The sequence below is a fragment of the Ictalurus furcatus genome, chromosome 21, assembly GCF_023375685.1.
Source record: "Ictalurus furcatus strain D&B chromosome 21, Billie_1.0, whole genome shotgun sequence".
Lineage (NCBI taxonomy): Eukaryota > Metazoa > Chordata > Actinopteri > Siluriformes > Ictaluridae > Ictalurus > Ictalurus furcatus.
The window spans coordinates 18034906-18047229 of record NC_071275.1 but is presented as its reverse complement, the minus strand read 5'-3'; the positions used below and the strand labels follow the sequence as shown (position 1 = coordinate 18047229).

Below are 12324 nucleotides of genomic sequence, written 5' to 3'. Positions count from 1 at the left end.
TCTAATTCTCGGACAACTTTCCTGCGAGATCATCTATCATGGTTTCATCCTAATCAGAGATGTCTCTGGTCCCTAAGCACATCACTCACGCCCCAGACCTATTGCCCCCCAACCGGTCTCTTATTTTAAAACACATAACCTTTAGAAACTGGCTACATGCAGAGTATGGAGTCATGCTGGAGTCAGCCCTAGCCTAAAGTATACATCAATATTTCCGTGGGATTCATAGAAGGACCGACTGCTTCCACGAGGGTTGATGTGCAATGAGAAACATCCTGTGAGGAGGCAGTGCACAGCTTGAGAATCCAAGAATTTGAAGGTTATCATTTGAAACCTTGCACTCATTTGTGAGTTAGGATGTCTTCACTCTAATCTTTGTGTATAAATCCTGATGGATCCCTGTTCGACTAATGTTACCATTCCAGAGCGTGGGGGAAGACTTGAGATGTGTCTGGCTTTGGAAAAGACCCCAAACAGCTGTGTTGTGTACTGTTTGGAGGCCAGATTGGTGACCTAGAATCCAAGATCAGTGGTTGAGTATAGAAGAAACATTGTGCTTCTAAACCATTGCAATTTAAGATGCTAGATGGTTCTTTAAAACATTCCAGCACAGAAGTGGTAAGAGAATGTATAACTTTGGACCGAGAAGAAGCGGTCACATTTTTATAAACCAGTAGTTTCCAGTCTTCTGGGAATTAATAAGATATGGACAGTTTTTCGATTCCATCCAAGCAGACGCCACACTTCATTTTATTCGTTTCATCAATTTATCTTGGTTTTCAAATGATTATTAGATATAGCTCTGCTTTGATTGACATGAATATCTGCAGCGTCACCAGCTCTTTGGGGGAAACGAACTGGAAACGCTTTTCACTCATTTTCAGTGCTTTATCCTGGTCAGGGTCCAGAAAGATTCAGATCCCAGGAAAGAAATACTGGGTACAATGCAAGAATATGCCAGTGGCTCTCAGAACATGACCTTAGCATAACCAAACCACAAACCAGCATGCTTTTGGGAGGTGGGAGGAAACCTACACAGATACAGGGAGAGCATGTGAAACTCCAGCCAGACTTGTAAACCTAACTCAGAATCGAACCACAGGCCCTGGAGCTGGGGACAGACCCTTGAGGTGACAAGACTACCCAATGCGCTACCATGCCACCCATCATGATTTAAGCTCATAATTCTTACCTCCTTTTTTTTTTGCTCAGACCTATTGGGTAATTCCGTCGCATGCTCCAATTACTGTGAACTTTGTGTCAGCCTGATTGCTATGAAATGGGTCAGAGATCATTCTCAGGCTGAGTTATCAAACCAACAGGAACAGGATTAGCCTCTATCACGCCAATCGCGCATGCACTGCTTCCCAAACCCACACACACCCATTCACCCTTTACCCTTAGGCAAAGGCAATACTGTCTTCCAAGAACAAATGCTTACCTTGAAATGTTACCACAAACTTTACGTTCTAGTCATCTGTTTTTAGGATGTGATCCCGAGGGGGAAAAAAAGGACCTTTTAACTGGTGTTGTGTGAATTTGTCCTATTGGACAGACCACCCAAGACATAATGGCCAAGAGCTGGATTTTTGGGATGCGAGTCCTAGACCACTGTAGGAGGAAGTGTAGCCCCATAACTCGGCCGTCATGTCTATTGAAAAGGCTGGGGTTTAAGTAAAATGTGTTTAAATGGAGTTATACTGCCAATCCATTGAGCATTAAATCAAGTAAATCCATCAACATAAACACAATTATCCCCTTCCTCAGTGTTAACTACAACCAGCCTCTCTCTGACGCACAGTACCCCGTTTCAAAAGTCACGATTACGTGACGAAGGCTATGTCTTTACGAGAGCTTGCAGGGTGACTCTGAGGAAAGCTTTAGGGCATCGGCGCTTTAAAAGCCTGGCAAATTGCCCCCCCGCCCCGTGCTTTGAAAATATGGGCCAGCTTGCAGAGTCCCGTTCAAGCTTTCTGCTCCTTATCTGCCGACATCAGACTTCAGGGGAAGTGAAGTTTACACAGACGTGAGGTCACTCGGGATACATGATCAGAACCAGAGTCAAGCCCTTAAGAGTCACCAACCCCCCCAGAAACCCCGCCCCCCCTTCCAGCACCCCCCTCGCTTTGGGATTGCTCATTCAGCAAACTGCAGCTGCAAAGGCAATCTACACTCAGAGGTACACCGCGGTCCATTCATGTTACAGTGATGAATATAAATGTGGCACAGCAATTACCATACAAGTTACATGTACCACCTCGGTACCTATAGGTTCTCAGGGATGGGCAAAATTATATTCAATATTCAATCCTAAGAAAAATAAACTGAAAAATACTGTAACTGGAAAACATATCAAAGCAGCGTTACTCTTAACACCCAAAAGTTGAACATTTTCAAATGACAGCACACAAGAAATATTTTAATCCTCTTATACTACAGTACTACTCATTAAACAAAAACACTAGCTTTTCAAGTTACTAAGAAACTGGAAAAATCATATTAACAATTACACATTTTTCTTTGTTAAAATATATTTTTTTTCAAATCCATTTATCACTAGCTTTAGACTGAGTACGTTGTCACTATAGAAACGATAACATTAGAATGAGTGCGTTAATATAAACCCGTGCTATGAAGCCAGAACTCCAGTAGGAGCGGCTGTTAGGAATATAATCAACACCTTCTGACCAATCAGAATCGAGAATTCAACAGGTATACAGAAATATATGTCTTCTAGAAAAGCACAACAATGGTGTGTATACAGCTTTAGAAAAGCAGATCATAGCCAAGGCGATGGATGCTACGGTATGTAAATGACTTCCCACATGTACTGGGCCATGTGTGCAGTCTCATGTCGCTTGCTTGAAGCGTTAAAGATTGCCAAAGCCTCCCAAAGCTCCATCATCATTCAGCATTTCCAAAACAAATATGTAGTAGCAACCTGAACCTATTAAACGGGTGATGGGAATGCAGTGAAAGATCGCCCGAGTGATGCACAAAGTCCATACGTGAATTTAATACAAACAAACAAAATAAGAGCGATCATAAAAATCCCATGTTGTTTTTTATTTAGTCCTGTCCTGAATACGCTATTTCACATAACAGATGTTTACATAAAGTCCACAGGACAAGATAATAGCTGAATTTATCAAAATTACCAGGTTCAAAAGTTTACACACGCTCGATTATTAATACTGCGTGTCGTTACCTGGATGATCGACGACTGTGTTTATGTTTTGTGGGAGTTCTTCACGAGTCCCTTGTTTGTCCTGAGCAGTTAAACTGGCCCACTGTTCTTCAGAAAAATCCTCCAGGTCCTGCACATTCTTTACTTTTCCAGCATCTGCATATTTGAGCCCTTTCCAACAGCGGCTATATGATGTCCAGATCCATCTTTTCACACTGAGGACGACTGGAGGACTCGTACACGACTATTACATACGGTGCAAATGTTCACTGATGCTCAAGAAGGCAACACGGTACATTAAGAGCCAGGGGGGTGTAAACTTTTGAACAGGACGATCGGTGTACATCGTTATTGTTTTGTTTATAAGATCTTTTTTTTTCTTCCATTTAGTCCTGCCCTTCAGAAGCTAAGTGAGGTAGTTACATGTCTCCCAGATGACAAAATAATAATTTACACCGATCATCCTGTTCAAAAGTTTACACCCCCCTGGCTCAAATATGCAGAAGATGCTGGAAAAGTAAAGAATGTGCAGGACCTGGAGGATTTTTCCAAAAAACAGTGGGCAGTTTAACTGCTCAGGACAAACAAGGGACTCATGAATAACTCTCACAAAACATAAACACAGTCGTCGATCATCCAGGTAACGACACGCAGTATTAATAATCGAGCGTGTGTAAACTTCTGAACCGGGTAATTTTTTTAAATAAATTCAGCTATTATCTTGTCTTGTGGGCTTTATGTAAACATCTGTTATGTGAAATAGCTTATTCAGGACAGGACTAAATAAAAAAACATGGGATTTTTATCATCCCTCTTATTTTGTTACGTATTACGAGTCTACAAGGGGTGTGAAAACTGTTGCGCACAACTGTAATCATTACACATTTTACAGCTAAACAATTTTGATCACAAACTCCACTAATATTGAACGAAGACTCCGCTTTCCTCCTTTGTCTTACCACGGTTCTCATTTCCCCAACCGTACAGCTGTTAGAGTACACGTCTTTGATGTAAGCTGATGGTTTGAGTGCATCATACATTACCCAGCATATAATGAGGGTGAAGAGGCAACTCTGGGAACGTTTATGACTGTGTGTGTGAGTGGTGTGTGTAGCGTTTGCAGTTTCCTTATATGCCAGAGATACCGTCGATATCAAAGCGTGTTCTCGGGGGCAAAACCGTGTCCCGTGATGCGACTGTTCGAAGTTGCACACCTGCACAAAACCGCACTGAGGTTCTCTAAATGACCGTGTGTGTTTGTTGTGTTTAGCGAAGGTCTTCACATGTGAAAACATTTTGCTGCTTTATGTGGCTGAGGGACAAATGACTTAAAATCACGTGTGTGTGTGTGTGTGTGTGTGTGTGTGTGTGTGTTTTTAGTACATGTGCTTTCTCAGCTTGTTTCGTGTAGCGTATACACCCCTTCCCCCATAAACACCTATAGACCAAGCCATTCAAGTCACTCATTGCTTTTTTGTCCATTTTATAAGCTTAAAAGTGTCTGTACACTTCAAAGCTTTCATCTGGCTATGTAAGGAATAGAACATGACAAATTGAGCACTGAAAGGAAAATAATCAGTGGTCAGGTGGTGTGACACAGCCCAAATTTGATCCTTGTAAAATAACCGCACATCCCAAAGTGTTACATTTTGTGGTCTTTTACACCACAATTACGCCACAGCAATTTGCCAAACGTTCATTTATTTATTTTTTAACGCACGTTGTACTTTTTAGGGTTACGTTTGAAGTTCCAGAACGCCTCTGAAACAAGTTATGTTTTACGTTTCAGCGTTGAACGTTATCGACAAACCACAAAGCACAAACTGCTCCAACCTGAAGACGTTCCCTGTCTAAGTTAAGCTCTGACATTGGAGCTACACTACTTCCATAAATGGTGAATAAACATCTCTTTCCGGAAAACGTCACCATGTCAACAATTACACATTTTTTGGGTTGTTTTTTTTTTTGTTTTATTACATATTTACATGGCACCTCCATCGTCCCCGAGTACGTTATTACCACAGAAACGATAACATATTAGAATCTGTACTTAAACTGTCAAAGCTGCAGTTATAGAAAATGAAATCAACGCCTTCTGAACTAAAATTGAGAATCTAACAGTAAAAAAAAATAAAATAAATACTTTTAGACACATCACATGATTACTTTTTATGTGGATCTTGACCAGCGTAAGTGGTTGTGTGGTTCTTAGTTTCACAAAAGAATAAAAAATTACATATTTTTTTTTTAATTCTACACTTTCAGTTATTTTGGTAAAAGTATCTAAGATAATGTATTTATTTGCACTAATATAGCAAAGCAGAAAAACAAGCATTTGCAATGGAACAAGTCAATAATCACACCCTTTGCACCAGTTATTTAGGTTCAACACTATAAAAGTCTGAGCACAAGCACCGGTAATATGACTTGCTCATTTGATGGCATTTAAATCTACAAGACAGAACAATATATCATAAACACAGCTGTTCTCTAACTATTTATCAAATTTATTACGCTGTAAAAGCGGATAAGTTCATTTAACTTAAAAAAAATTGAGGAAACTAATTACCTCAAAATTTTTAAGTTGATGAATCAATTTCTCTAAGCCAAATACACTTCAATATAACAAGTTTGAGTTAAATTTTTGGTTATATTGAAGTGTATTTGGCTTAAACAAAAATCGATTCATCAACTTAAAAATTCTGAGGTAATTAGTTTCCTCGAGTTTTTTGAGTTAAATGAACTCATCCGGTTTTACAGTGTAGACTTTCCTAAGACATTAAAGTTCACTATACTAGTTTTGAGTTTACTTACTCACAGTAAGAGCTCGTTTTTTTCTTTTTTTGGCACTTTTTCCTTGTCCAGTTCTTCTCTTTCTCTTTCTTTTTCCTCTCATTTTTTTCAATTTTACGTTTACAGCCGAAAGCCGTTATATTATGTTAGCCACTATGCCGTTCCAAACAAACAAACAACTTCAATTAAGCATAGCTGACCTAATTAGAGCACGTTCGCCTCACACCTCCAGGGTCCGGGGTTCGAGTCCCGCCGGGGCCCTGTGTGTGCGGCGTTTGCATGTTCTCCCCGTGCTGTGGGGATTTCCTCCGGGTACTCCGGTTTCCTCCCCCAGTCCAAAGACATGCATGGTAGGCTGATTGGCGTGTCTAAAGTGTCCGTAGTGTATGAATGGGTGTGTGAGTGTGTATGTGAGTGTGCTCTGTGATGGACTGGCACCGTGTCCAGGGTGTACCCCGCCTTGTGCCCGATGTTCCCTGGGATAGGCTCCAGGTTCCCCGTGACCCTGAAAAGGAGTAAGCAGTAGAAGATGGATGGAAGGATGGATGACCTAATTAGTTACTTCTTAATCACGTGGTCAAATTAGACGAATCCTATTGGCTGTTATGTCCGTTTCCTGGACTACCCATTTGGAAAACCATGCATTTGACCTTTTTCATTCGCTCATAGCTCTTTATAACGCTGTAATGTGTTGGGTGTAATAGACATCCTATGAACAACTCGTTATAACTCGAATGAACAACTAGGCCAGCTATTTCTCTTACCCCCCAAACACACACACTCACACACACACACAAAGAGGGCTCTTTTATTTGTGTGCACCCTTTTAGCTCCCCCTTTTCCACCTATAAGTGGAATCATCCGTAGTCATGGATACGTGAAACGACTTGAGATTTACAGTAAATCAGTTATGATAAAGTTATTAGGAGTTTTGATGTATGTTGAGCGTATATACAGGGGTTTACGGTTAACACCAAATGCTTGGAGTAAAAGTTGCCTCTTATTTGTTTGTTTGTTGTTGTTGTTGTTGTTGTTGTTTGCCTAAAATGTATAAACACTCGAAAAGTGCATGCGCATAATTAGCCTACTTAAAAATGTTTCCTATAGGCTAACAGAATGGTGGGTTTGCATTAAGTTTGTTCAAATTTATTTGTATGTAAATATAGGCTATTAAAGCCTGACGTCTCAGTTCTATCATTTACAATTACGAGATAAACAACAACAACAACAAAATACATAAATGATGTATTAATCTTGTTCTTTAATAGAATGCGAATTCACTGTGGAAAGGATATGCAAGGATAAATAAAGCTAAGATTTCAATGAAAGCAATAAACCTGATGGGTTAGTGCACAGATCTTTCACACTGGGACTGTTTGCTCCTTTAATAGCACGTGACGTCAACTGAGTGTGTGTTTTGGTTTTAAAGAAACCTCAGAAATGCTCTCTGATGTGTTGAAAAAGCTCTAATGTATTGGAATCAACAGGTAACTTGGGTTGTCTTGTCAGCTAAAGTGCTTAACTCTATAAAATGATGCTGTCTGACTGGATTCCGTGCGTTTTACGGACAGAAGAATGGAAGGGAAATGTTGCATTTGTATGCGTGGATGTATTGGACATTTCTGGGTCGTGGAAATGTGTATGCGCACGTGCTAACATTTCAACCCTGATATATAAATTGAGGTCAAATCAGTTGCACCCATGGTGCGCTGGAAAAGTCCAAGCTCCGCCTGTGCACGAGATCCTTCTTCCTCAGACACCTTCGTATCGCCTTTGCCTCGACCCCGCCCCCTGAGTAGTATTGAACCCGGGCAGCGGAGCCCACCGTGTCCACCGTGACTCCCCTCACATCCACACCCTCCTCCTCCTCCTCCTCCATCCTCTCCCTCCCTACTTCCTCCCCCAAGCCTTTAATAGGCTACGTTATTCAAGTTCGCCAAGAACTCGGACGGAGAGCTCGCGGACCCCGGCGCACGCTCGCGACCATGTAATCCGCCCCTGAGCGCAGCAGCAGCACGAGCGAGGAGGAGAGCCGCGCGCGCGCCGGAGTAAAAACCACCAACCCTCGGAATATTACTGGATTTTGCGCGCGCTGTTTTGAGCAGATTAATCATGCACGCTTTTCTCTGGGGTCTGGGCTTGTTCATCTTTCTCGCCGACTTTGTGCATGGGACCCGGAGAGCTCCGGTACGCGCGAGAAAAGGTAAGGAAAACTTTTTATTTTTATTTATTTATTTTTCCTCCTCTACAAGTTGTCATGTCATTCATTTTCTGCTCCCCGTTATATCGCGCGCTCCACCTGGGAGATAGCCTGGAGAATGAATGAATTTCCACTCGTGCACTTGAATACTTAGGACTGATTCCGTTGGCTTGGCAATGGTTTATGATCTCTTGATGTGTCTCAAACTGGAATTTTGTGACGCTTAGAAAAAAACAACTATTTGGCACAGAATGATTATGATCACGGTACTCACGACTCATCGACTCATATTCAATATCAGGATGCACGGCATGAAACATTTAGTGATCGATAAATCACTGCGCTCTCCTGCACGGATTATATCAAATATCGCGATATCGATTATCGATTATCAACGCGCCGATGACAATTCCACTGCACTACATATTATATACTATTCTTTAACTGTAAGCTTTAAAGTTACACTAGTACATGCACCTTTCTAGGTGAAAGATATGTACTCGGGACACCCCAGAGACGAGGAAAGGTACAGTTTAGTACCCCTTTTCTGAGAGTGTAGGGGTGTGATTGAGAAGTTTCAAATCAGACCCCAGTGATGAGGAAGATATTGGATATAAATATAATATTGGATATAAATATTTATGGATTTAAAGATTGGTGCTAGATAGTTAGTTAGAAGTTATCCCAGTGACCTGAACGATATCTTGTAAAGGTATGGTTATGAAAGCATAATCTCCACACTCATCCACAGCCAGATCACTGGAGCACACCCGAGCGCACGAGATCGTGACGCCCATCAGAGTGACCGAGGCCGGGGACGCGTTGCCCCAGAGCGCGCACTTCAGACGCAGGAAGCGGAGCGCCGATAACGACACGGAACCGGCACACTGGGAATCCGAGCACGTGCATTACAGACTCTCCGCCTTCGGTCGGGACTATCACTTGAACCTGACGCTCGAGGCGGGATTTATTGCGCCGCTTTATACCGTATCCATCGTTGGCGCGATGAACCGGACGCACCAGGAGGAAAAGGAAGTGGAGGAGGACGAAACGGTGTACCGGCACTGTTTTTATAAAGGACACGTGAACGGAGAAACGGAGCACGCCGCCGTCATCAGCCTCTGTTCTGGCCTGGTGAGTGGCAAAAACATTTTCCTCTCTCTTTGAAAGAAGGTAATGCGCGTGCGCAGAAGAAAAAAAAAAGGTGCTAAAAGCCACTGATGGACGGAGCGGGATTATTTGCATATGAAAAGTGCATTAGAGTAATGGGGCAGTTCCTAAAGAAACAAACTGAAATTCATTCATTCGTTCATTCATTCATCTTCAGTAAGTGCTTTATACTGGTCAGGGTCACGTTGGATCTGGAGCCTATCCCGGGAACGCTGGGCGTAACACCCTAAATGGGACACCAGTCCATCAAGGCCACCATGCCCACACACCCACACACACACATATTCACACCTACGGACTACTTAGAGTCACACATCCATGTACTTACATGAGTTTGGGAGGTGGGAAGAAACCGGAGAACCCAGAGGAAGCCCACACGGTTATAGGGAAAACATAGGAAACTCACACGGACACCTGAAGTCAGGATCAAACCGGAACAGCTACCTCCCGTTCATAGCATCTATCTGTGCTCCAGGAGGTACAAAATGTCTTAGCCAAGGGTGCTGTGATGGGTGGGAAGGTGGGTACCCTAGAGCAGTGGTTTTCAAAGTGGGAGCCGCGGCCCCCTTGGGGGCCCGCCAGGGGGCGCCCAGGGGGCCTCAACAATTCGGTGTGAAAAATAAATAAATGTATGTTTTATCTTTCTCACTCTCAGACACACACACAATCAATTCCTAATGTAATGTAAGATGTAATTATTAATAAAAAAGGGGGTATATTCAGAAGTCTGTATTTTTAATGTGTTTTAAAGACACCTTGCAAAAGGGGGGCCTCGTCAAATTTTAATGAGATTTGGGGGGCCTTGCCCTGGAAAAGTTTGGGAACCCCTGCCCTAGAGAACTAAAATTGTCCATTAACCTGTCAGGGGATCCTGGAAGGTGTACTGACGGCCCTAGTCACGTCCTCATATGCAGCGTACCTGTCCTTGTAATCTCCATTTTAGCTTGGGACATTCTTCAGCATCATCGGACATCATCACTTGTACCTTTCTAAACACTCTGAGTAAGCATTTGGTTACTCTTCAACCACGAACCTAGTAAACACACCTCAATGTTTTAGCAGTTGTATGAGAAAGCAGGCTAACCGCAAAACATGACATTTATGTCCATTTATTTGGGGGACACTTTTACACAGGATGCAATCCACACGTAGAACTGAGCAGCTGAAGGTTAAGGGCATTGCTCAAGGGCCCAATGTTCCCAGATAGCACACATACATAAGCACAGTATGTGAAATTTACATCTCAGTGACATGAAAATGACCTCGTTTTGCCCTATATGGGAAGATATCGGCACACGTCAGTTGAGTTTGTTGATTTCTTTAACATCCAAAACTCTCACCAAGCACATTCACATATTCAACTTCCCTTCCGTAATGAATTGAATTAATCAACTTCTCTTGTGGTGTTGTTTAGCCTCTAACATTCCACTGACTACATCCAGGAACTGAATAAATATTCTAACGTGCTATTTAAAGCAGTATATTAATAACGTGCATCAAAAACAGCACAGTTGAGATGTACGCATTTATGCACATTGTGACCGTCTTGGCTAGATGTCGATGTGCTATGGGCTAACACATAGCCCAGTGTTCCCGGGGACCAGGATAAAGTGGTTACTCAACTTGAATGAATGAATGAATGAATAATGAATAGTTGCATATCTTTATGTTTCTGGCTCTTTAAAAAGGCTGAAGCTGGAAAAATGTTCTGTTAAAAACTTTTTCTGAAAGCCATATCTCTAATGACCTTTATACACATTTATAACAGATTATAATGTATTCATAAGGGATTATACACATTGTTCTAATTATTCATGAATATGCACGACAGTTTATAGCAAAATTTGCATACGCAATATGGATTTTTAATCAGTGCTGTTAACGCAATATATTACCTATAGCAAATAAATTCAACCTCACTTCATAAAAGTGCATTTTATATATATATATATATATATATATATATATATATATATATATATATGTGTGTGTGTGTGTGTATATATATTATTTGTATATATATATATACATATATGTGTGTGTATATATATATATTATTTATGTGTGCGTATATATATATATATATATATATATATATATATATATATATATATATATATATATATATATATATATATATATATATAATTTGATTTACTTGAATTGATTTACATCTTGGTGTGTGTGCAGAATAATGCCCTACAGATATGTCCTTCATAGAAAGTGTTGCACATGGTCTTTTCACTGAGACCCACCAAGGAGAGTTTTCCAAAGAACATAAAAAATCCATTACAATGTATTTCAAGTGTGTCTAATTGTAGTTCTCTAAGGTGAAATGAAGACCAACCCACTTATTTCAGCAGTGACCCCTCTGATGATTTAAAGACCAGGTTTAATAGGGTTTTTTAGAGCTGGCATAGTGGACTTGGATTATGGCCATATTTGCTGAGTAAGAAACACAGAAGTGTGTTTTGACGTGGGATTTAGCACTCTCTCGAGTGTTGTTATTGTTGGAACGTTCCTCGCAGTTTCCTGTAGTTTTGCTCACGTTCTTAGAAAGACCAGTTGCTGTTGGACATTCTTTACACATGCACTTAGGGAAACGAGAGCAATTAAACTGAAAGGACTTCAGTGGCAAACATGAGTATGCATTTCCAATGACAATGAATTGCTTTCGCATCACACTGGCTTGGTGCTATTGTTAGTGACAGTGTGGGAGGACGTGGGGTCCTTTGTGGAAAGTTGAGATAATAGCCTTCAACTATTATATAACAAAGATAGTAATTAAGATCTTCCTGACTGTATCTGTTGGCTGGTCCAAGGTCACCGGTAAAGCTTAAGGGTGAGGGCTCTTGAGTGGTGCAACAGAAAAGTGTTCAACATATCTTATCTTTGGGGTATCGTGAGTTTGAGTCTTGACAACGCCACAGCCATCCATGGCTCCATGGTTAACATTAGCCGTTTGAGGGTATCT

General features: G+C 41.3%; 1 protein-coding gene across 1 annotated transcript in view; it reads left to right on the top strand.

Annotated features, from left to right (window-relative positions):
* The first annotated feature begins 8029 nt into the window (after positions 1 to 8029).
* The window catches only part of adamts9 (ADAM metallopeptidase with thrombospondin type 1 motif, 9), a 61906-nt gene continuing 57611 nt past the window's right edge, over positions 8030 to 12324 (top strand). The window contains exons 1-2 of the mRNA XM_053652729.1: positions 8030 to 8183; positions 8932 to 9314. Of these exons, the coding sequence (XP_053508704.1) occupies positions 8093 to 8183; positions 8932 to 9314 (474 nt within the window). The 5' untranslated portion in view covers positions 8030 to 8092. The remainder of the gene's footprint in view (positions 8184 to 8931; positions 9315 to 12324) is intronic.